General features: G+C 33.8%; 2 protein-coding genes across 2 annotated transcripts; one reads left to right on the top strand and one right to left on the bottom strand.

Annotated features, from left to right (window-relative positions):
- Positions 1-3,236: 3,236 nt before the first annotated feature.
- LOC134276940 (uncharacterized) lies at positions 3,237-6,179 on the top strand. The gene is made up of 3 exons (XM_062759216.1): positions 3,237-3,300; positions 4,586-4,714; positions 5,572-6,179. Exons 1-3 carry the CDS (start codon positions 3,237-3,239, stop codon positions 6,177-6,179), a joined length of 801 nt encoding a protein of 266 aa, XP_062615200.1.
- A 9,586-nt stretch (positions 6,180-15,765) lies between these two features.
- Positions 15,766-18,169, bottom strand: LOC134276946 (toll-like receptor 4). Its single transcript, XM_062759222.1, has one exon. The coding sequence runs from the start codon at positions 18,083-18,085 to the stop codon at positions 16,025-16,027; it is 2,061 nt and encodes a 686-aa protein (XP_062615206.1). The 5' UTR covers positions 18,086-18,169; the 3' UTR covers positions 15,766-16,024.
- Positions 18,170-24,948: the final 6,779 nt, after the last annotated feature.

Here is a 24,948-nt window from a genome sequence, read left to right as displayed (position 1 = left end):
GTAATATAAAACAAATTAAAACATTAACAAAGGAAATTATATAACGAGAGCAATTCTTTAAAAAATAAATGTCAAGTATTAGAAATAGGATTTAATGAATGGGCATTGGATTGTACTGTGTTCACGAAATGTATAGGGATGGTATTTTTAGAAATTCTTGACGCTATGTTTTGACGTTACATTGCCGTTTAGTGTGCTCCGCGGGTACAAAACGTGTTGATTTTACAATTAAGTAAATTTATTTCTGTTAAATCGAATAGAATGAAACTTCACACATGAACCTAACAAATATTTTTACATATTATAATGTGCTTATTTTAAATTTCGGGTGAGTAATATAACGAAGATTGACATCGTCAACGAACTTTTCGAACAACCATCGTAGAACACCAGAAATGGGATCAGAAGACACGGAGGAGTGAGCATCCCCTGCCCACCGGTCAAACCGTAGATATGACTGGACAGAAGAAAATGCTTACTCTTCCTAGGCTCCTGTGATCCAACCTAGCTCTTAAATTTCCGAAGATCCGTGTTCCTGCCCTGTTTGTTAATATTTTGAATTCAATAACTTTGTTCATTTGAACTTTCTTATGCACAATGATGAGATGTTCCTCTCAGTATAAAAATATGCTAGCCTCATAACTTTACAAAAATGAAAAAAAAAAAAAAGATTTGTTAATTCATTTAACATAAAATATTTTCTTATGGGGATAGTTTCGTATGCCTTTGATTTTGATTATTATTACAATTACATAGTTCGTGCATACAAAATGTAACGTAAGGTATTTTAATGTTTGCTTACAACAACTACTGCATCACACCTGGGATACTTACCCCAAAATGCAATATTGTTTATTCCAGAAAGTTGAAGAAACATTTTGTGGTGATAGATTGAATTCATGTCAATTTTTCTTGAATACCTAGAACTTCCCTGTTGCCTTTTAATGTTTAAAAAAACTAATGTAAAGGAATCGCACGCAATCTTTAAACAGTTTTACAAAATTATAAATGCATGTTTTATAATGATTTTCCTCATTAAGATTGCAATTTTTTTCTTTTTGAATTAAAAAAACCCTATTGAATGAATTTGTCAAAAGAAATTTCACACTAAATGATTACTGCACAAGAAGGAAATATAAATATCAAGTAAGATGTTAGATGTTTAAAAAAGGGGTGACTCATTATTATGTAAGAATCAAAAGGATTTTTTTTAAATTGACGAATAATTGTGAAATACAATGTATAAAAAATTCCTAACGACATTCTCTAAAAACGTTTTTTCCCATTAAATCGATATATTGCTTTCTCTTAACAGCTTAATATCAATGGTGTCTTAAAGGTGCTTAGACACAGATTCAATATTTTTATTATATCTATATTAATATTTTCTCCAATTTTCAGTATAATAAAGTTTATCTCCCCTGGATAAACTAGGTTATTTTGAGCACCTAATTATTGACTATAGAAAGATAGACAACTCTTACTTGTAACCTTTATACAACTGGGCATGCGCAAGGTAAACTTCCTTTTCCTGTTGAGCAACAAAGCTGCTGGTACCAAAAATTTTAACTGAAGAAAATTACTTGCATCGAAGGCATCACGAAGAGAAAGTCAAAGTAAGTTTGTTTAATTAATGAGTTATTAATTAGGATCAATTACTTGAATTGATTTATTTAAAAATTTAGGGTTTTTAGTCACGGTTTATCAGATTAAATTTTTGGAAAATATTCTCAACCTTGCTCATAGGTCAGTCATGTTGTAAAAAAAATGAGTCAGAGTAGAAAATTATTCAGTTAACTTGACAGGGAAAAGAGTAGTTTAGTTGCAATATATTTGTAATATGTTTTGGTAATAAACAATCAAATTGACAGAGATTAGTTTAGTTGCTATGAATTGTAATTTGTGCTTGCATTATATTTAACTAAATAATAGGAATATTACAGTTAAAAAAAAGGTAAACTTTAAATGGAATTAAAATGACATTTCTTTTGTTTCATGAGCCATGTTAAGAACCAATAAAACCAGGGCATCGAAGGCCAAAAGCCCATATGCCCGCCCAGTATCCAGGACATCTGCGGCGCATAGTATTATAGCCTCCATGGTGACCACCCAAGCATCCACAGTAGCGTCGACGTCCATTGACCCCATCATACTGACATCAGTCACCAGTCATTATTCCCAGGCAGCTATGTCAGTGCCAACAAGAATTTACATGGTCAGCCAAGAATCACTTGTTCAATCAGTACCCCTACAGCCTGTCTACGAGACTGCAGACATCCTAACTCCTGTTGTGTAGACTGTACCCACCCAACAGACAGTGGAGCAACAGTTGCCTGCATGTGCCAACATCTAGCACTACAGCACGTATAAATTGCATGGTTGAAATAGATAGGCCTACACCTTTCCAGAGTGTAGCATCAATGCTTGGAGCTCATGTCTCTCAAGCATTGAAAGAAAAAATTCGGAATAACGAGTATGTCGCTCTGAGCAAACTGTTGATCAAAGAGCCAGTTTCAGATATACAGCATCATATTGTTTATCTTGATGGTTTAACTCAGGTTAAACTTAAGTACAAAGATGAAAAAATTATGTCTATTTCACAATGAACTGATGCCTTTTTAATTTTTGCCTCAATTTATTGCGCCAAGCACTCTGCACAAGCTATAAATTTATTTCGTTATATGGCAACAATTAGAAAAGGTGCAGAGCGTTCACCTATGTCTTATGGTTGGAGGGATTATGACATCCAGTTTAGGCTGAAAAAATCATTTGATTCAAATCTTAACTGGGGTTCGGTCGATGCTGAACTATGGTTGTTTTATATGCAGCCCACTGTACAAAACTATAGTCAGAATCCCCCCAAACAATTTAAATGTTACTCTTACAATTTTCAGGGTGTTTGCGAAAAACACAATTGTAAGTTTTGCATATTTGTGTGAAATGTAATGGATCACATCCTTCTTCACATTGCAGATCTTCCCAGAATAACAATGTCAAGCAATTCCCCCAGTCTAGGCCCACACAGCAGCAGTTCCGCCCAAGATTCCCACAGCGAGCAATTCGACCTACACAATAAGTTATGGGATTTAGGCCATTCTCCAATTAAAACCAACAATCTTCACAAATTATTAATAAATTATCCTGACAGAAAAGTTGCCAACATATTAGGGCAGGGTTTTGAGAAAGGGTTTTTGTTAAATTATCAGGGCCCTAGAGTAAGGGTTGAATATAAAAACATGAAGTCTGCAATTCAACACTCTAGCGATCTAGAAGAAAAGATTAAGAAGAAAATTGGATTAGGTAGGGTTTTGGGTCCTTTTTCAGCCCCCAATATCAAATTTAAGATGTAGCCCAATAGGTTTATTACCTAAAAACAAGGTGGATGGCGTATGATAACCATTCTTTCACATCCTTATGGTGATAGTGTAACGATTACATAGATCAGCAAGATTGTACTGTCAGCTATGCTTCATTTGATGGTGCAATTAACATAATTCATACCAAAGGAAAAGGGGCCCTTATGGCAAAGATGGACATTTCTAGTGCATTTAGGTTTTTACCAATCAATCCTCAGGAATTTTGTCAGCTAGGTTTTAAGTTTAATAATTCATATTATATTGACAAGTGTTTGCCAATGGGGCGTTCAGTATCTTGTTCATTGCTTGAAAAATTTTCATCATTTTTACATTGGGAATTAGAACAGAGGTCACAAAAGGATGGTATTGTTCATCACTTAGATGATTTCTTTTTCGCTGGATCAGCGAATTCTAGTGAATGCAGATAATTAATGTATCATTTTCAAGAACTGAGTCAATTTTTAGGAGTTCCAATTTCACCAGAAAAAACACAAGGTCCTTGTACAAAATTAACATTTTTAGGGTTAGGAATAGATTCTGTTCAAGAGACAATTTTTGTTCCAAAAGAAAAAGTGGATGAATTGCTGGAAAAGATAAAGTATGTTCAGTGTAGTTAAAAAGTAACAAAAAAAGAATTAGAATCGCTTGTTGGTTCACTTGCCTTTGTTGTAAAAGCACTACCGGCTGGTAGGGCATTTTGTAGGAGAATTTACTGGGCACTACAAGGTGTTGATAGATCTTTTCATTTGATTAGAGTATCTAATGAGATTAAGTTGGACCTTAAGATGCGGGTTGTATTTCTGCAAAATGTTAATGGACTAACTCGGTTTCCAGCAGTAGATTGGTCAGATAGTGATATGTTGCAATTTTATACAGACAGTTCAGGGTCGGTTGGGTGTGGTGTTGTTTTTGGCAATGAATAGAGTGTGTTAGCTTGGCCAGCAAGTTGGTCTCAGGAGATAAAGAAGGATATTACTTTTTTGGAGCTCATTCCAATATTGTTATGTATTGTTATTTGGGCAGAAAAACTAGCTTCTAATAAATTGCTATTACATGTAGACAATTTAGCACTTGTTCACATAATTAACAACAAAACGTCAAAAAATAAGAGAGTTATGGTTTTGTTGAGAGCATTGCTCCTCAACTCATTGCAGAATAACATTCAGATCAAATGTCAACATATTCAAGGTATTAAGAATGATAAGGCAGATGCTCTTTCTCGTTTTCAGTTTTCGAGGTTCCATTAGTTGGCTCCTGGGGCTCGGCCTTATCCCTGTCCAGTTCCTATGCAATTTTGGCAAATTATTCATCAACTGTAGAGAACCTGGTAGATGCTAGCATTTCGGACAATACAAACAAAGTTTATAGGCAGGGCATTCAAACCTTTATTAAATTTAGGATAGAAACTCTTTTCCACAATAGTGGCCTCCACCTGTTGACCATGTCATCAATTTTGTTGCACACATGTCAGAGAAAAAATGCGCCGTTTCAACCGTCAAGTATTATCTGTCTGGTCTGAGCTTTTTTATAAACATTCATAGATGGCCAAATTCTGTGGAGTCATTTCTAATTAAAAAACTGCTTACTGGTTACAAAAAGTTGACTGTGTCTAGTGATATTAGAAGGCCTATTACTTTGCATTTATTAGGTCGTATCATAAATACCTTGCCATGTGTTGCACATTCTTTATACGAGGCAACATGATTTCAATGTGCCTCTTCAGTAGCAATTTTTTGCATTGCTTAGAGTCAGTGAAGTAGAAGATCTTCAATCTGATTGTGTTCAGTTATTGCAAGACCATGTTAGTCTACTGATTAAAAGTTCCAAGACTGATCAAATGCACAGGGGTTCAGCAGTTAAAGTCCCAAAGAATGCCCAGTCATTAATTTTGTTTATAATACTGCAGAAATTTCTTGCAATGCGTCAGACAATTTCAATTACAAAATTTTTTGTGCATTTCAACTCCAAGCTTTGACTCAGTATCAGTTTTGTACAATGCTCAATACATGTTTATCATTTTTGAATATAAACACATCGGTTTTTAAATCTCATTCTTTTAGAATTGGTGGGGCCACACATCTGTATTTAAATGGTATGAGCGAAGCTGAAATCAAAACCATTGGCAGATGAAGTTCTGCTGCCTACTAGTCATATATAAGGCCAATTGTTTAATAAGTTAGATGCAAATTTATTTTGTTAAAAATTGTTTCAGATTGCATATGGATCATTGGATCATCTTTGATATATTGGGCTCAGAAATATGCTCAACAGAGAATGCTTAACAACCTGGGATTTGAATCGCATAAGATAATTTGGCATAGAATAAGGGGTATGGTTTGGTCACAGCTTTATCCAACTATCCAAAAGGAAGTAAAGAATAATAACCCACCAACAATCCTAGTAATACACTGTGGTGGCAGTGGTATTGGTAATCCGCATAATACGTTGAAAGGTTTACAAATGTACATGAAATCTACCATTGTAAATATTTCACAATTTATGCCAAAGACAGTTATTGTTTGGTCTCATATCTTACCACGAAGTAAATGGACCTTATGTCTTTCTAACAATGATGGAGAAAATTGGAGAAGAAGAATCAATTCTGCACTTGCTACTTTTGTTGTTAAGAAAACGTGTGGGGCCTGCATTAAATATCCTGATATTTTAAAAAGACATATAATAACCCTTTTTCGCAAAGATGGTGTACACTTGTCAGACTTGGGTAATGACTTGTTTGTGAATTCTTTAAGAAATGCTCTTGGGATGTTTTTGTCAACCACTGACAGATTTTATCATACTACTACTCCCACATGTACTTGTTAAGTCTTGTCATGGCCAATCCTTGAAGTTGTGAAGTTGCATATTTGAAAATTGAATTGTATACGACTACTGGTTCAGTGTTAAATTGATAAATATGTATTTGTATTGAATGCAAAATTGACCGCCTAGATTTGTTGGCGGATGACCCACAAAAAATATGTTTTGTGGTTCATTTGGCAGAATTTTGCAGAGAATGCCACCTCCATGGGACACTGTTTTTTCCAAGTCCCTTGGGTCAAGGTGGTGTTTCTACTGCTTTGAGTTGTTTGTGTATATGCTGCTATATCGATTTGAAGATCGGCGCATATTTTGTTGTTTTGTTGAAAATATTGTGAATAAATGACCATGACAAGTACGCCAAACATTAATTATTTGTAATGTTTTAATTAGGTTAGGACAATAAGGTCATTAGGATATTAAGTATCAATTTGTAGAAATTATAGTTATTGGTCTTCCAATGGTAAAGAACAATGGTTTGTAAGGGGTGCTTTGCTGTCTAAAAATAATAAAGTTTATCTCCTCTGGATAAACTAGATTATTTTGAACACATAATTATTGACTATAGAAAGATTGTCAACTCTTACTTGTCACATTTTTACAACTGGGCATGCGCAAAGTAAACTTCCTTTTCCTGTTGAGCAACAAAGCTGCTGGTAATTATTAATTGATGTTAAAATATTGTATATAAATTGATGAGCTTGTTATTCTTCATTTGTATTTGACTGTTTTTGATGTGTGTAGAACTTTCTGCTGATTTAAATTTATATTTTCAGCGTCATGAACAATAATATCAATACCTTATAGATGAATTTAAAAAAAACCAAAGTTGTAGAAAAAAGGGAATGAAATGTTGCGTTACTATTATGGTATAAAGATATCCAGTGAAAACGTAAAAAAGAACAAACAAAACTTAAATGACGAAAAAGTAAATAAAAAATGCAACATGCATAAAAATTATAGCAAGTATTTAGTTAACTTTCCTTGTACTTGCAAGAATAACTCATGAATTCTTCCCTGGAAAATAATCGAAAGAAAAAAGGCTAGAATGTTCAAGTTGACTTGAGTATAAACGTTAAATGGCTCGTACTCCAATTTTCTAACTGAATTTTATTTTTATGCACACATACGTATTCATGAAATACTACATGTATTTTAATTATTTCACATGCAGGCATTAGGAAGAGGAAAAGCTTATATTGAGTTTAATTCTTTTGTAAATAAATGTTCTTAAAATTACAAATTCAGATGGAGGTTTTCTTTTTATGAAGTCAAATTAACGTTAAAAAAAAACAGGAAATCAGTATCTGACACATAGAACTGAAAATGCTTTATCTTGTAGGAGAATTGCTATGCTTCAATAAGAGGCAAACCATCTGTGATCCATAAGACATTTTCCTATTATTACATTGTCTGTTTTAATTCTTTAAAGTAAAAGCGTAGATTTTCTTGTCCTCGTTTCAAGTGCACTGGCAATTAAAATGATTTTTAACTGTTTTCATCTCTATTGATAAAAGATTTATGACAAACTAACTAAATTGATAAACGTGATAACTTAAATTTTCCTATTTTAACTTTAATTATGTATCAAAATACATTTAATCCTTGCATTAGGAGTCTATGTCTCCCATTATTTTGACATGTAAAACCTTGTTCTACATATAAATTATAAACATTTGTTAAAACAAGACAGTTTATTGACAAATAAGTTGATTATGAAGTTAAAATATAACTTTTTTGTTCGATAGGATGACCATAATTACAACTGCAATCAGTCAGCACTTTTCAATGTCTCTATATTCTATCCAACATTGACAGACATTTTTCATTCAGACTGCAATCAGTCAGCACTTTTCAATGTCTCTATATTCTATCCAATATTGACAGACATTTTTCATTCAGACTGCAATCAGTCAGCACTTTTCAATGTCTCTGTATTTCATCCAAAGTTGACTTACATTTTTCATTCAGACTGCAATCTGTCAGCACTTTTCAATGTCTCTATATTCTATCCAATATTGACAGACATTATCATACAGACCATTATTTTCATAGAATTCTCTACTTATTCTCCATTTGACCGATTTTATGGCAAAAGACGGGCTAGTTATGACCAGTCAACACCCAGATAGCAGGATGTTATTGGACCTCTGTTGGGCCAACAACGCTCGTTATGTTGGGCCACTGTTTGCATTCAACATTGGGCCATCGGTAATTTGCTCATCGGCCCTTAATCAAACCAACTTGTTGGCTTATTGTTGGGCCAGTGTAGCAGTTAATATTGGGCCACTGTTGGGCCAATGTATTATTTCAATGTTGGGCAAACGTCATTTTTGTACAATTGGGCTATTGTAAGCAACTAATGTTGGGCCAACGGTAATTTGCTCATCGGCCCTTAATCAAACCAACATGTTGGCTTATGGTTGGGCCAATGTAACAGTTAATATTGGACCACTGTTGGGCCAATGTATTTTTTCAATGTTGGGCAAACGTCATTTTTGTACAGTTGGGCCATTGTAAGCAATTAATGTTGGGCCAACGGTAATTTGCTCATCGGCCCTTAATCAGGCCAACTTGTTGGCTTGTTGTTGGACCAACGAAGGGATATCATTGAGCCAATGTTGGGCCCACATATTCTTTCAATATTAGGAAAACATCATTTCTGGGCCGACGTTGGTTTGTATCTTATTGGCTCTCCAGCATGACAACTTATGCTCTTCACTGGATGGCCATTTGTCCTCAAAATTGACAAACAAATATATACAATAAGGTTATACTAGTTTTGTAGTACAGTTTAATGGTAAAAAACCCTTGAAAATTATCTATGCTATATATGCTAGATTAACAGTTTAATACATATTCTCAATATCTCATAGAATTGCCATCAACAAGTATTGCATTGTAAGTAGCTCTACATTAATTGAGAAACTGAGGAAAAAGAAATCAAAATATAAAATTAAATTATAACATACTATAATTTTATTGCTCAGTGCATGAAGAAAACATTAATAAAGAATTAAAAGTTGATGCTCACTTCAAGCGATACATGGAGATTTACATGACTGTATACTCCCTCTCTGATGTACATTATGCACAAGTTCAGTAAATTAAAGGTATCAATAAGCACGTCTAACAAATAAACAAAGCCATCCTGTTCTTAAATAATACAAAATGAATCCCGTCATTTTGTTTTACTTTCACAAAAAAATGTTTCTGGCATCTGCATCGTGTTTATAACCGACAAACAGACACAAAAAAGGGCAGAACTACAGGTATGTCACACTATATTACAGAAAAAAGTTAGGCACGGCCACTTTCCATCTGATCCCTCTCATAAGTTTCCATTTCCTCTTCCCGAGTCTCCTCCTCCCTTCTTTTCTTCTCTGTCCGTTTCTTCCTCCCCCATCCCTGTCCTTGGCATACCTTAGCCATTCTTTGATTGTGTTCTCCATGTCTTTTTAGAATCTCCAGTAGCACTAAAATTGTAATATTTAGTACTTAATATATTTGTTACTTTTCTCAGCAAAGAATAAACATACGATTAAATTTACAAGTATATCATTATATGTTTAAGTTGTCAATTAAGGAATAGCCGTCTTTTTTGTTTCATGGTGTGATTAAGTGATTAGCTTGCGTGATGAAGGCATTTATGCATAATATTTATACGCTTGATAATCATCATCACAACAATTTTGATTCAATGTTGCCCCATATAAAATATATGTATTGAAAATTTGTCGTTACACTGAACAAATTATAAATGAAAGAACCCAATTTATTTTAAGTACTGAATAATTTTTTTTTAACTTCAGCAAGTTCAACATTTTCAAAATGTTTGATCATGTACTCGACGTTAAGTGTATATAAGTATATTAAGTGGTAGACTTCGGAAATGTATTCTACTAGACAAAAATTTCAATTTAAATAAGGAGCAAATTATTTATTGTTTTAACTGTATCAAAACACATTTTTATACTTTCATTTATTTTTCTTGTATAGAAACAAGAAATTTAATCACTGATAATTTATTTTGTTTTGATAAATTATAAGAATTTTAAATTGATTTTAGCTAGCTTGATTTTTCAAGTAGCATGAAGTAGGATTGGTTGTAGATTTCTGATTGTAGAGACGATCAGATTTGTTGATATATAGATTTGTAACAATTAAATGTTTATACACATTGACCCAATGTTGGTCCAATATATCGGGCTAACATTGGGCAAATGAGAAAAATGACACTGGGCTAACGTCATTTGCCAACATAGGCCCAGTGTTCTTGTTGACGTTTTGCCAACAATGTCACATTCATTGGGCCAGTGGTGGCGCAACGTTGGGCCGATATCTGTAGAAATAACACTCTACATTGGGTCAACGTTGGCCAAACATATCGGGCCAACATCGGGCCGATGAGCAAACTTAAATTGGGTCAATGCTATTTGCCAACATTTACCCGATGTAACCGATTACATTGGCCCAACGTTGGCCCAATGTTAGCATGCTATCTGTACAGTGTTGACCCAACAGCACCTGCCTTCTGCACTTCCCCGTGTCTGATTTACACAGATTTGTACATGATATCGTTTAAAAACTAATCGTAAATTCAGCTGTGCTGAGGCAAACATATTATTAATACTTACAAAGTGGATGCAGATATGCAAGTTATCAGTCTCATTACGCTTGTGTCAGATTAAAAATGGCGCGGATATTACAAGTAGCCCGGTTGTTGTCTACCCATAATGCTCAGTCAGATTCATGGTATATTGGGCCAACGTAGGGCCGATGCCAATCCCCAAACAAATATTTTCTCTCATGATAATAGTTTTATGATATAATGCCAAAAGTTAGCCCAACATTAGCGCACTATTATTCATAACAGGCCATCAATATTCCATGTTGGGCCATTGTTGGCCCAACCAAGGTAACCCAACATAGATAATAGAACCATAATGTAAGATTGGGCCAACGGTGTTCTGCTATCTGGGTTATTACAAATAAATAAGCATAAACACAATTCAGAAACTAGAATAAAACACTCTTTGGTGCTAGATCACTTAAGTGCAAAGATAAATTTTGAAAATATCATATTTAAACAAAAGCAGTCATCCAATGATAAGCATGGACATAGAAAGTCCTCTTAATTATTTCAGAATGTGCCAAAGTTTTCCCAACGTAAAGCTCAGCAGCTAAATATAAAATTGACACCATCAATTAGTTGGCAGTAAAATAATTGGGCCAAGTTGGCCCAATATAAATATCCCATCTTTGAAAGACCTAAACAAAATAACACTTGTGTGTATTACAAACAATGTGCCAACGTTGGCCCAACATACTACTACCAACTTGATAGGACACGCACTTTAAGGGTGTATTACAAACAAGGGGCCAACGTTGGGCCAACATACTACTACCAACTTGATAAGGCACTTTCTTTAAGGGTGCATTACAGACAATGGGCCAACGTTGGGCCAACATACTACTACCAACTTGATAAGGCACTTTCTTTAAGGGTGTATTATAAACATTGGTCCAACGTTTGGCCAACGCCATGATTCTTCCTTCATTGGAAACTAAAGTGAATGGAAGTTGCTTACGTTGGACCAACGTTGGGTCAACATAGAAATTCCGTCATGGTCGAGAAGGTTGACTTCGTAACATTGCTCTAACGTTGGTCCAACGTTATTCTCCCAACGCCAACCATACAACCTTTAACAAATGTTGGCCCAACATAGTCATGCTATCTGGGCAGGGTACACTTTGTCCTTCATGGCACCTGATTCCAACTCTGTAAAGGTCCGTGATGCCTCTGATGAAACCCAGTATCGCTATAGTAAACTTTAAGAATGATATAACTTTTTGTTATCTTCAAAGTTTATAAATCTACCTAAGTTTACTCCTTGTAAATTTGTATAAAGTGTTTAGAGTTTTGTTCTCAGCACAGACTGGAATGAAATGATTAAGAATTCAAGATCAAGAATGGATTATTTGACCGCTGTCTTTATTATTCGAAGGAGGCATAATAGTGGAGTCAAAAAGGCCGTAAGAAATAAATGGTATAAAGGATAATAAAAAGAATGGAATCTTAATGTGTTTTGATCTTGTTTTCCCCATGCAGTTGGCAATCGTTGTAAAACTTAAAGATATTTCTAGAGTTGTTGACAAACAAAGGCTTTCGAAAGTTCTTAAAAAATATTCTCAAATAAATAGAGTTTGGATAAATAAGAGAAATTTCTCAGTAACTTATAGATTTATGCAGTATTTTGGTATGACTAAAAAATTCCGGGCGATAACTATGGAGGCCTTATAGTGATTTTTGAAGTACGAACGCTACTTATTAAGTCGTTCTAGTATCAATCCTGCATGCATATAAGGAAAACACACAATCCATTTTCCCCATATACCTTAGTCACATTAAAATGTTCTCAGAAGTAGAGCAAAATGTAATCATTATTTTTTTATTCTTGATTGGTGAAATTTAACCACACATACTTGAATTCAACTACATGGTAAGCGTGATGACTCCAGCTTTTCTTTTGTCAATCTTAATAATTATGAAGACAATTATGAGTCTGCAACTTCTGTTTCAACTGATTTCATGTTAGCAGAAAAAAGATGTAAATGGTTAATTATTTTAATGAGATTTAAAATGGCAAACAGGATGACTCGAGATTTTTGAGTTAAGCTCAGATAACTATGTTACCATATCTTCTTCAATGTATCATCTGTACTTAATATATCTGACCCTGCCTGAATTCATCGGTACCAAAGATTATGTTCTGCGTATATATACCTATCGTTTTAACCCGCTAGTAACAAACTGTCTATGGCTTTAACTGGTCTGGTCGGAGTTGTTTTTTTTAAATAGATTATCTTAATGGAGACTTTCTAGCAATATACCTTCATCACCTGCAAACGGAGTTTACATATCTCAGTTGATTCGATACGCAAGAGCATGCTCTACGTAAGAACAATTTCTACAACTACGTAAATTATTCATAAACAAGTTGATGAAACAAGAATACCTGCAGTCTCGTTTTAAGTTATTACTTCATCAGCAAATACAATTTATCATTGAGTCTAATGATGACTGACGTTTTTCATAATAATTGCTAGTCCATTATTTATACATTGAATTGACGACAATTTCCCGTTATTTCCCGATCATGACAAGGAGCACACGGCGAGAGTGAACGGTTGGCAGGGGATGCTTACTCTTCCATGGCTCCTGATCCCATTGGAGGTCAGTGTTTTCTCTGTTCTTATTTTGTATTGTTTTATGAGCTTTAGATGTTGAATACTGTTCGTTATCTCTATATGTTTCATTGAAAAACAGCCTATAACATATATAATTGGAATTGACTAACTTGTCCAAAAAGTCTCTCGTGTTTCAAACGTTTTTGGTTAGATGCTACATGTATGTATTTTCCCTGATAAATACAGAATGAGACTCACAATAGATGTGTTTTCTTCCTTTCTTCTTCCGGACACCTAATCCATTCTTTTGGATTTCCAGAGCTCTTTGATTTTTCCCGATTTTACAAAAGTTACAGATTTATTAATGTTATATGTTACTATTTTTGATTCTCCTCCTTTTCATTCGCAAGGATAAAATAACACAAATACGCACAGAAAACGAGTTTAAAAATAAAATTAGATACCCAAGTACATTAAAATCGATGATAAAGATTCCTCAATAACTATTTCAACAAAGCAGGAAGCGTCTCTCGTTGAGACTTTGCAGTGATTGCAGTTGGTTGGTACTATGTTTGGAACCTATTTCTATTAGATTATTTTTATTTTCACTACTTATCTTAGGAAATAACTGTGATACAGTGGACGAAATATTACAAGTAAATCGTCAACAGTATTCGACATCTAAAACATGTGCCATTCGACTTGTTGGATTTTCCCTTTCCCATGTAGGCTGTCACTCCAAAGTTGTGAGGGTGCTTGCTTGTCGGGGCACGTGCCATTCACGCGCTGTTCCAGAATGGCGATACGATGAGCAGGCAGTCCGTCTTGTTTCCTTTTGTACATGTTGCGAGCCTTTAGCGTCTTTGAGACGGAGTGAAACATTGACTTGTCCTAATACGTCAAGAGGATTCCGAGTGTTCCACGTGGCAATTCCTGTAACCTGAGCGTGCCGACCCTGTTCGGATGGAAATCCTAAGGCAGAACAGCCTTACGATTACTGAACTGTAGCTCACAATGCGTGTCCAGGATTTTCACCTAAATGCTTGTCTGCACATGAATGTACAGCTTTTGTTCAAACCCAATCTGTTCCAGCAGGTGTCAGATTAATAAAAGTATCAGTTTGTTGATCATATAGCTAGTAAATGTTAACTTCCAAATTTTAAGAATTTTTATTTGAAATATGTAATATACCCGGTATTATTATATAATTAATATGTTAATGTTCACACTATTATTTATGATGTTTATACATAAATACCAGAGAAACGACTAATAGAATTTTGTGACAGTGAGGATAATTTCAGAAATGGAATACCATAGTCAGTGTTAATTACAAAATGTAGATGTGGGATTTTGGTTTAAAAATTTGCTTTTTATGATATCAAGAAAGATTAATAAGTTACAGTTCCTTTGCCTAAAAAATAAATATTTTGTTATAATTGAAGTTCTTTGTTTATATGAGGTATACATGTATATATATGCCCTCTCCCTGACACATCAAGATTAACAAAAATGTTAATGTATCCTTCGTACAAATAGTTACACATTACATAAATAAACACATGTATATGAAGCGCAGGTAACCACGATGTTTAGCAATGTTGTTAGACATATTTATAAGGAAATACTTTTAGATTATATATTTTCTTAAGGTTAAAATGTCACGGTTTGAAAATAATGTAGGATTTGAATTTTAACTGAAACATGTAAAAGAAATGTTCAAATTCTTTCCTTTTCAATGATTACATTTTATATAAGACTTCGATTCGTGATATATTTTATACCCTGGACAAAGAACAACGACAATCAATCACTCTAAAAGAAGGAATTGCAATATATTTACAATTCCAATGTCTTTGTCCGAGGTAAAATTACAAATAGTTAATATACTTTATTTCCCCATCGATGTATTGGTTCATCAATAGGCGCGGTTTAAAAAAAAATCACTTGCAGGGCGGGACAAATAGCTAGACAGAAGCAGGGCTTGGAGCACGTGGCCATGGATTGGCGGAATCAAAAGCATGTAAATACAAGGAATAACTGTCATATTTTTCAGTTTCATTACGATGATCAATCGATTGGCTTGCATGATAATTTGCACAAACGCCGAAGGCTTTCAGCGTTTATACAAATTATCCCGCAAGCCAATCGATTGATCACATCATGAAATCGAAAGATAAGACAGTTATTCCTTAATTAAACAACATATTAACTATTTAAAAGTCAGATTGTTAATATAAATTGAATAAATATTCTAACAATCGATAAATAACATGATACAAACGTATAAAAATGCTATTGGATCTGGAAATTTAGCTCATGAGGTTTGTAAAACATTATTTTTGAAAATGTTGCATCATGAAATATATAACCCAAATTATAATGAAATAGTTGAGATTAACGAACAGTGTATTATACACAAAAATCTACAAAAGATACTGTAAAGAGTGCATAAACTTGGCCCTTGGAAATTCCGGATGTGGAATCAGGTGCCTTGGAAGAGCAAGGATCCCCTGTTGACCAGTCACTATCACCTGTCACGTAAAAATAATCAAAATGGATTTAATGCAAACCAGCCATTGAAGTTCAAGAATTAATCGCCTGATATATGGTTCTATTGCTGTTATTTCTTTACTAACCTTCAAACAATAAAACAAGCTTTAAGATTCCTTGATTGACTTAATAAGCTTCCTCCAGAACTTTTCCCTCTTTGTCGCGTTGTTACTGTCAGGCAATCTGATTGGTTTAATTTTCCACCAAACATAGAGGAGATCTCGAGGAAGATCCTCAACTCCGATGTCATCCTTGATAATTAATAAAATCCGGGCATTTTTATGAATTGCATGAATTTTTGCGACCTGGATTTCATATGTTCCCCAGTCATATTTGAGAAAAGTGTGTGTGATAACAAATATAACACATTTACTTATATTTATAAACTCCACAACCTCTTCTGCAAAGGTACTACCAGGTTCAAAATCTTTATCCTGGAAGGAAATGCGAAGATTTTCTCTCTGCAACTTAGGAAAGAGATGCAAACTCACAAACAAAGAGTCCACAGGAGAATATGATATATATGCATCAAAAGCAGTTGAATCTGTTGTCAAATTGTGGGCAAAGCCACGTCTCCAAAATAGCCTTATTCTCAGTACCCCATAGCGAAGGACCATTCTATATCGATACATTATCGCTACCACTAGCACAATCAAAACCATGGAAGAAACAATTGATATCGATATATCCAACCATAGTTGAGATATGCACTTTAATTCTAATGCTCTCAGATCGTTAACGATCTCATTAACAGTTATCCGTGGGTCCTCCAACTCGTTGCAGTGGGTCCTGTTCAAATGAAGAAACTTTCTTGCATTGTCTCTGATCCATTTCAAGGAAATTAAAGCGTTGCAAGAACAGTCAAATGGATTGTTTCTGACATCTATTGTAATATTGGGTAATTTCTCAATAATTGATAAAGATTCCTTTGAAAAATAGGAGAGTTTGTTGGATCGCAGGTCAAGGAGTTTAAGCCTAGGTAAGAGAAGTAAGGCACGCGGTATTGTGGTAAATAAATTATCGCTGAGTATCAGATTCCTCATTGAAGACGCCTGGTTGAGAAATAAATTTGGAGGTAACTCTTTCAAGGCGTTTTCTGAAAAATCAACCTTCGTTAATTTCGACAATCCACGAAAGAAAATGCCATTCACATCACTGGCTAGACCGATATTTAATTTGGTATTTCGCATATAAACTTCTGTTAAAGAGAGGCAATTCTTCAAAAATTGTAAATTTAAATTTTCACAAGACGAACCTGAAACGTCAAAGATTCCTAGATTCGGTAAGTGTAACTCTATATTGTGGTAAGAACAAAAAGGAAAACCTATGTATTGTAAGTTTACCTTCTTGAGGTTGGTAGCAAATATTTTTAAGTGAATTTCAAGTAAATTTGGATTTGCGTAGGTATAAGAAACATCGAATTCCTCCAGCGTTTTTGAGAGAGTGATGTTAACAGGAAGAAACCGCTTTTGTAGCATTTCCTGGGTCTCTAATAAGTTTCTTCTTGAACTTGGTAATTGGCATTCATTCAAATGACTGAAATTAACGAGTCTAATTCGTCTTGCTTGCACGAACAAAAAGAACGTCGAATAGGTGTATATTGAATTATGTGACACATCAATAACTTCAATACATTTCATAAATATGGATGGGTTCAATGTTGGTATTCCCACAGTACTTGTACCCTGTAGAGAAAGGAACTTAACACAAATGTTTTTGAGAAATGCTACGTCAACGTCGTTGAGGAGAACGGGCTCACCATTGAAGTTACTTGATCCTGTAAAGTCGATGTATTCCATTTGATAAAATTGCAATCTTTTCAAAGATTTCAGAACATAACGTAAACCACAATATGTTTGAAAAGTCAACCCTTTCAAAGAAGAAAAAGGCCAGAATATATCTTCAATATGATGATAACAAGCACCATTATCACTGAATTGGAGGTTCAAATATTCAATACTTAGATTTTCCAAATTCATAATTGAATCATTGTCAAACCAGAAATAAGATGATGGTGAAATCTCCAGATACTGTAGCCTTTTCAAGTTTTGGAATTCTGAAGAAAAGCTTAAGTAATAAGTTGCATCTAATGACAGATTTCTTAATGACGTCAGTCTTCCTATTTCTGTATCGGGATATCCTCCTCTAGAAAAAGGGTTGTCGGTCATTCTCAAATCTTCAAGTGCTGTCAGATTCCCAAATGCACCTTCCTCTATTGAATCTTTTGTTATGCCATTCGAGCTTATATCTAAAATACACAGCCGAGAGCAATGTTGAAATGCATTCTTTTCAATACGCCACAGTGTGTTCCTTGTGATATATATTGCTTTTAAAGCACCCATTCCTTTGAAATCCGAATTGGTAAGATGTGTGATATTGTTGTTTGACAGATCTATTGCAATTACTCCTGAAACATTGATTTGTGGTACAGAAGTAAATTCCTGGTGCTGGCAGTTATAAAAAAGACCGCCCGTACCGCATATATTATTCACATAGGTGGACGAACATTTCGCATGTACCCCAATCAGGAAATTGAAGAGAATAATTCCTGTTCAAAGTAAACGGTATTTCATGATTAGTAAAACAGAAATGTAATATGGAGATTACAGATATCTAATATTCAAGCTCAAAAATTAATTCAAACAAGAAAAATCAGGTTGAGAGCAAACTCAAACCTCTAGCACACAATTGATGGGATCAAAAGACATTGGGGAGTGAACATCCCCCTGCCGACCGGTCCGCCCGCCACGTGTTCCTTGTCATAATTGGGAAAACATCCGTTGTCCGCTGACGATTCAGTAATTAAATATATGTAATGGCTTAACAATTAAGAAAAACATTCTTCGGTATTTGACTTATTGTTAAATTGGATTTGCTGACAAGACCATTGAAGTTGATACTTCAATATTTTTTTTTAAAAAAGGTATTGCTTCCAGATTTCCAAAAGCTTTGTTAATATATGTACCTGCATACGGGTACGTGTTATATCACAGAGTCTGACACATCTTTTTTCATATTTGGATACTTGAAAAAGACAAGACGCTAATGGTTATCTAACCACCAAGCTCTATGATAAACGTCATCTATCGTCATCTTCCCTTACTTATGCAGTAATAACCTTCATTATCTGCATACGGAGTTATACATCTCAGTTGATTCGATATGCAAGAGCACGATCTACTTATGAAAAATTTCTAAAACGAGGTAAATCATTGACAAACAAGTTGATGAAACGAAAATATCAGCAGTCTCGTTTAAAGTACTAGTAACCATTTTGTAAGTTCTGTGGTCGATAAATGACCATGTCAGCAAATAAGTTTATCTTTGAGCCAAATGCTGACTGACGTTTTTCAAACTACTGGGGCGTAATTGTTTGTCCATTATTTATACACTGACTCTCCGTTATTCCCCGATCATGACAAGGAGCACACTGCAGGTGTATATCCCGGTCGGCAGGGAATGTTCACTCCTTCATGGCACCCGATCCCACCTCTGATGTTTTAGGGGTCCATTTGCTCTGCATTGTTTAATCGACATGTGGTCTTGAATACTTTTCGTTATCTTCATATGTTTCAGCTTCAAGTTGATGCAATACAAAAAAAAGCATGTTCTACGTTTGAACAATTTCTAAAACGAGGTAAATTATTGACAAACAAATTGCTGAAACAAGAATATCAGCAGTCTCATTTGGAGTCGTCGTTTTTTGGGTTCTATCGTCGATACAGTTACCTTGTCGATTCTCGAGAGCATGCGCTCTGGGTACGAACAATTGTCAAACCGAGGCAGGCTAATGATAGATAGGGTGATGTTACAGGGTTCTTGACAACTCTTTAAAAGTCATCATTCTGGAAATACTTTGGTAACTATACTGTCTTCGTTAACCAATATGACCTTAAATTGGGACGTATTTTGGCGGACTCATTTCATATCATTTGTTACGCCTTTGTATTTATATTGAATTTGTCCATGGAATATTCCGTCTAATAAATCAATTCACAGGTCTAACGGTAGATGTTACTGGTCATCAGGGATACTCTTCTAGGCGCCTGATCTAACATCTGAAATTTCCGAAGAAGTTCATGCTCTGTTCACAAATTTGCACTGTTTGTAGATTTTTGTAGGCGATAACTTTCGTTAGCTTGACATTTTTATACAAATTGCTGAGATGTTTATCTCAGTATAATAAAAAAACAATTTTACACAACAAAAATTAAGAATTTTTTTTCATTTTACATATATTTTAAAGTCATCATTTCGTATGGTCGATTAAGACCAGCAAATATAATTTATCATTGAGTAAAATGCCGACTAACGTTTTTCAGACTCATAGTAAGGCCATTATATATACAATGAATTGACAGCGGTTCAATCCGTAATTTCCCGATTACTGTAAATCAACTTTTATTCGCGACGGCTTTATTTCGCGATTTACCGATGTTAAACTAGTTTGCGACGATTAATTTTCGCGATCAAGCCTTTTTTGATCTGTTGTTAATAGACAAAGACACTTTAAGGACTTGTTCGCGGCGAGAAATATTCGCCATTACCAGACTCTTGCGAACTTCGCGAAAACTTCTCACACGCGAATAAAAGTTGGTTTACAGTATGACAAAGAGCACACGGCAGGTGTGACCTGTTGGAAGGGAATGCTCACTCATCCATGGCACTTATACCGCCTCAGATATTTTGGAGGTCCGTGTTTGTTCTGCTCCTATTTTGCATTGTTTAATGGTCCTTTGAGTTTGAATACTGTTTGTTATCTCCATATATTTCATCTTTCTTAGGAAGATAATTTTGTATGGCTTCGATGTTGATTTCAGTAGCGTAATTCGTGCATACAAATTGTATAGTAAGGTATTTTTAAAAAAAATATTCTCCAACTACTACATCACACCAACGATACTTACCCCAAAATGCAATAATGTTTATTCCAGAAAGTTGAAGAAACATTTCGTTGTAATAAATTGAGTTTATGCCAGTTTTTCCTGAATTACTTCCCTGTTGCCTATTGATGTTTTCTCAAAAAATCTATACGAAAAGATCACACACAATCTTTTAACAGTTTTACAGAATTTGATATAAATGCACATTTAACGATTTTCCTCAACTTTATTTCAATTTGTTCTCCCTTTTGAATTAAAAAAAAGTTTATTGATTGAATTTGTCAATAGAAATTTCACAATAAATGCTTACTGCTCAAGAAGGAAATATATATGTCAAAACAGACGTAAATAATAGGGCGAATCTTTCTCATGCAAGAATCAAAGGATTGTTAAATTGATGAATAAATGTGAAATACAATGCATTTAAAAAAAATTTTAAAAGACATTCTCAAAAAAAAAAAAAAAAAAAAAAAAAAAAAAAAAAAAAAAAAAAAAAAAAAAACATTTTCCCATGCAATTGAATATATTGCTTTCTCTTGTCAACTTAATATTAATGATGTCTTATACACAGATTAGAAGTTAATATTTTCTCCAATTTTCAGTATAATAATATTATGACATATTATGTTTATATATATACAGCATTTCACACGGAAATAAAATAAAAATTATTTTAATTGGAAATTGAATATCAATACCTTTGAAATAAATATCCAAAAAAGAGAGAAAAAAAATAATAGAACACACAACGATATAGAAAAAAAGGGAATGAAAGGTTGTATTACTATATCTGTATAAAAATATCCAGTGGAAACGAATAAAAGAAAAAAACTTTAATGAAGAAAAAATTGATGAAAAATGGACAGGGAAATAATTGCAATTATGATCCTTCCTTGTACTGGAAATGATAACTCATGAGCATTAAAACGCTTAATATTGATTTAATTTTTTATGTTCCTTAGTTCTCCTGCGAAACGACTGAGCTTGTCTTTTTTTTTGTTAAAAGCAGGCAAAACAAATAACATCATGTAGAAGTGGAATGTTTTTTTTTATTTAAGTAAATTACGGAAGAAGTAAAACCCACTTAACAAAATGGGGGTCAGGAAAAGGGAAACTCAAATATAGATTAAAGCTTAGATTTTTGTGCTCTTGTTTCAAATACACTGATGATTAAAATGACTTTGCATTGTTTTCATCTCTATTATAAAACATTTATTGCAAACTTACAATTAAATTATGATCGACTTGATGACTTCAATTTTCCTATTCGTTAACTTTGATAAATACATCTAGTACAACAAGATAGTCTTTTGACTAATAAGATGAAACAAAATATTATCCGAATCGACAGTCTCGTTTAACTAAATTAGTTATTCGTTTTGTTCGATTGATTGATACAGTAAAACTCGTTTAGTACGAACACGAATATAGCGAATTTACGGATATAGCGAAGTCATTTTGGATCCCCAGTAATATAAATTTAACGAATTACGGATATAGCGAAGTGATTTCATAGGTCCCAGCAACTTCGTTATAACCGCTTTTTACTGTAGTATTTCCTGGCTTAGTGTTCTAGAGAAGAAAATTTTTAAAATTTTGTTCTATATATTTCTATGTAAAACTTGGATGTTGTTTAAAGCCGAGTTGGTAATTTTCAGCCATGTTTCGGCGGTTTTTGTTCGATAAAATGACTTTGATTACGACTGCAATCCGTCAGCACTATTCAGTATCTCTATATTTCATACATTGTCGACAGACTTTTTCATACAGGTCAATTTTTTTTACATAGAATTATCTACTCATTTTTTGTTTTCCGATTTTATGATAAGAAGACGTTGAAGTTATGACAAGCCGACAAGTTATACTTTATCCTCCATGCTACCTGATTCCAACTCTATTTGTAAAAGTACGTGATCTTCTGTTCAAAACCATTACAGCTGTAACGCTAAAGTAAATTTTGAGCATAATATCAGGGTTTGTTATGTGCACATCAAGTTTCCCCTTTCTAAATTTGTAAAATTGTGTTTAGAGTTGTGTTCCAAGTAAAATTTAGAATAAAATGATTCAAATCCCAACTTGGATTATTTAACTGCTCTCTTTATTATTCAAAGGAGGCATATAGTAGAGACAAAAAGGTTATAAGAGAAAAAAAATGCATAAAGGATGATAAAAAATGTAATTTAAACCTGTTTTGATCTTATTTTTACCATGCAGTTCTAAAATATGAGTTTTGCAATCGTTATAAAACTTAACGATATTTCTAATACTAGACAAAAAAAGGCTTTTATAAGTTTTGGAAAAATATTCCTTCTCAAATAAAATAGAGTTTGAATAAATACAAGAAACGGTAATTTATAGATTCATGCAATATTTTGATATGACTGACTCTCGTTTAAAAAATTCCGGGCGATAACTCTAGAGACCTTAAAGTGATTTTTTTATTACAATGTTACGTATTAATTCGTTCTAGTATAAATTCTGCTTGCATATAAAGAAAATAAACAATACATTTTCCCCATCGACCTTGGTCACAATAAAACGTTCTCAGTAGTAGAGAAAAAAAAATGATTTTTTTTATTCTTCGAATATCTCATTGAACTTGATCATTTGATAATATTTTGGTAAAAAAATAAAACATGCTTGAAAAATCTACTTCACTGAATTCAACTATAAGGCAAGCGTGATGACTCCATCTTTTCTTTTGTCAATCTTAAGGTAGGATTCTTCTCACATTTCTTGTATTTAAATATTAATGAAATTTTCACAGAATCAAGAGGACAATATTACTAAGTGTGAGAGAGATTAAATTTGACCGTTTGATATTAGAGGCAGGGTCAGGTCAAGGTCATTACCTTTTTCTTGGACATTAAGAATGAAAAATTACTGTTTCCAATCATGCGATCCCTACTTGTAATTCAATTCAAGATTGAATGTTTTTCTTTTTGCATAAAAAGATACTACCATATAGGGCCTATAAGATGATATTACCAAATTGACATGGATAATTGAAATAAAATGGATATTTGCTAATCCGAATTTCCTCTACTTCTCTTAAATTTCTAGGATTTATTAGTTATTGTTATATTCTTCATATATTTAACTTTTTCCAATTTTCACATATTGTAAAGTTGTCACAAAAAGGTACAAAATGATACAAAAACTAAAAGTTTTGATCGTTTACTAAGAGAGAAATGACACTTTTTATGGATTTTTGGCTGAAATCTGTACTTATATTTGAAGCATTTAAAAGCCAGCATAGTTCTAGTATGTGTGAAAAATCTTATTTATTTGGTATATTTTGAAACTTTAGTCCCTGATTAATAATTTAACTTACATTTGAAAATTTCGTCTTGCCCTTGATTGCGTAGAAATTATAACTAAATTCAATGTTCTATAATAATTCTGAGAGCCAAAAAAGAAGATATTTTCATACGCCACCATTCCGCCAAAAATATAGTCCCTGCTAGTTTTCTAACGCAGTTTACCATTTCTATTTAAAGTTGTATAATTGTGATGAGGAAAGAAAAATATGGTCTTTTAAATCTCTTACATTTTAATATATAAGACATATCAACATATGTACTTTGAATATTCCACCTAGTCAGAAATCAGAAAAGAATCCGACCTTAATTGATTGATTGTATGTTGTTTAACGTCCCTCTCGAGAATTTTTCTCTCTCATGGAGACGCCACCACTTGCCGTTGGACAGCTTCAAATTTTGTCCTATGCTCGGCACTCAGGGCCATTGAGCAGTGAGGGATCTTTTTCGTGCCAGCACCTACTGCGACGCAGGGCCTCGGTTTAAACGGTCTAATCCGAAGGACCAGTCTCCACGTTCCACAGTTGTATTTGAACCCGCGACGTAAGGATTGACTCCTTACTTCGCGACTCTAAAGCAGACCCTCTAACCATTGCGCTACGCCGTCGACCTGTCAATCTTAATAATTATGAAGACAATCATGACTCTGCAACTTCTGTTTCAACGGATACCATGATTTGCTGAAAAAAGACGTAAACTGTAAATTAATTTAATGAGATTGAAAATTTCAAACAGGATGACTCAAGCTTTTTTAGTTAACCTCAGATAGCTATGCTATCATATTTTGTTAAATGTATCAGCTGTACTCAATCTCTCTGACCTTTTGAT

Source organism: Saccostrea cucullata, unplaced genomic scaffold (genome assembly GCF_032062105.1).
Source record: "Saccostrea cucullata isolate Sc308-1 unplaced genomic scaffold, CSIRO_AGI_Scuc_v1 ctg428, whole genome shotgun sequence".
NCBI lineage: Eukaryota > Metazoa > Mollusca > Bivalvia > Ostreida > Ostreidae > Saccostrea > Saccostrea cuccullata.
This window is presented reverse-complemented; position numbering and strand designations above follow the sequence as displayed.

Coding starts and splice junctions, on each gene's coding strand:
- LOC134276940 (XM_062759216.1), top strand. CDS start 3,237: ATGAAGTCTGCAATTCAACACTCTAGCGATCTAGAAGAAAAGATTAAG. Junction 3,301..4,585: donor TAAGAAGAAAATTGGATTAG/GTAGGGTTTTGG, acceptor TCTCGTTTTCAG/TTTTCGAGGTTCCATTAGTT. Junction 4,715..5,571: donor CATTTCGGACAATACAAACA/AAGTTTATAGGC, acceptor TTGTTTCAGATT/GCATATGGATCATTGGATCA.
- LOC134276946 (XM_062759222.1), bottom strand. CDS start 18,085: ATGACCGACAACCCTTTTTCTAGAGGAGGATATCCCGATACAGAAATA.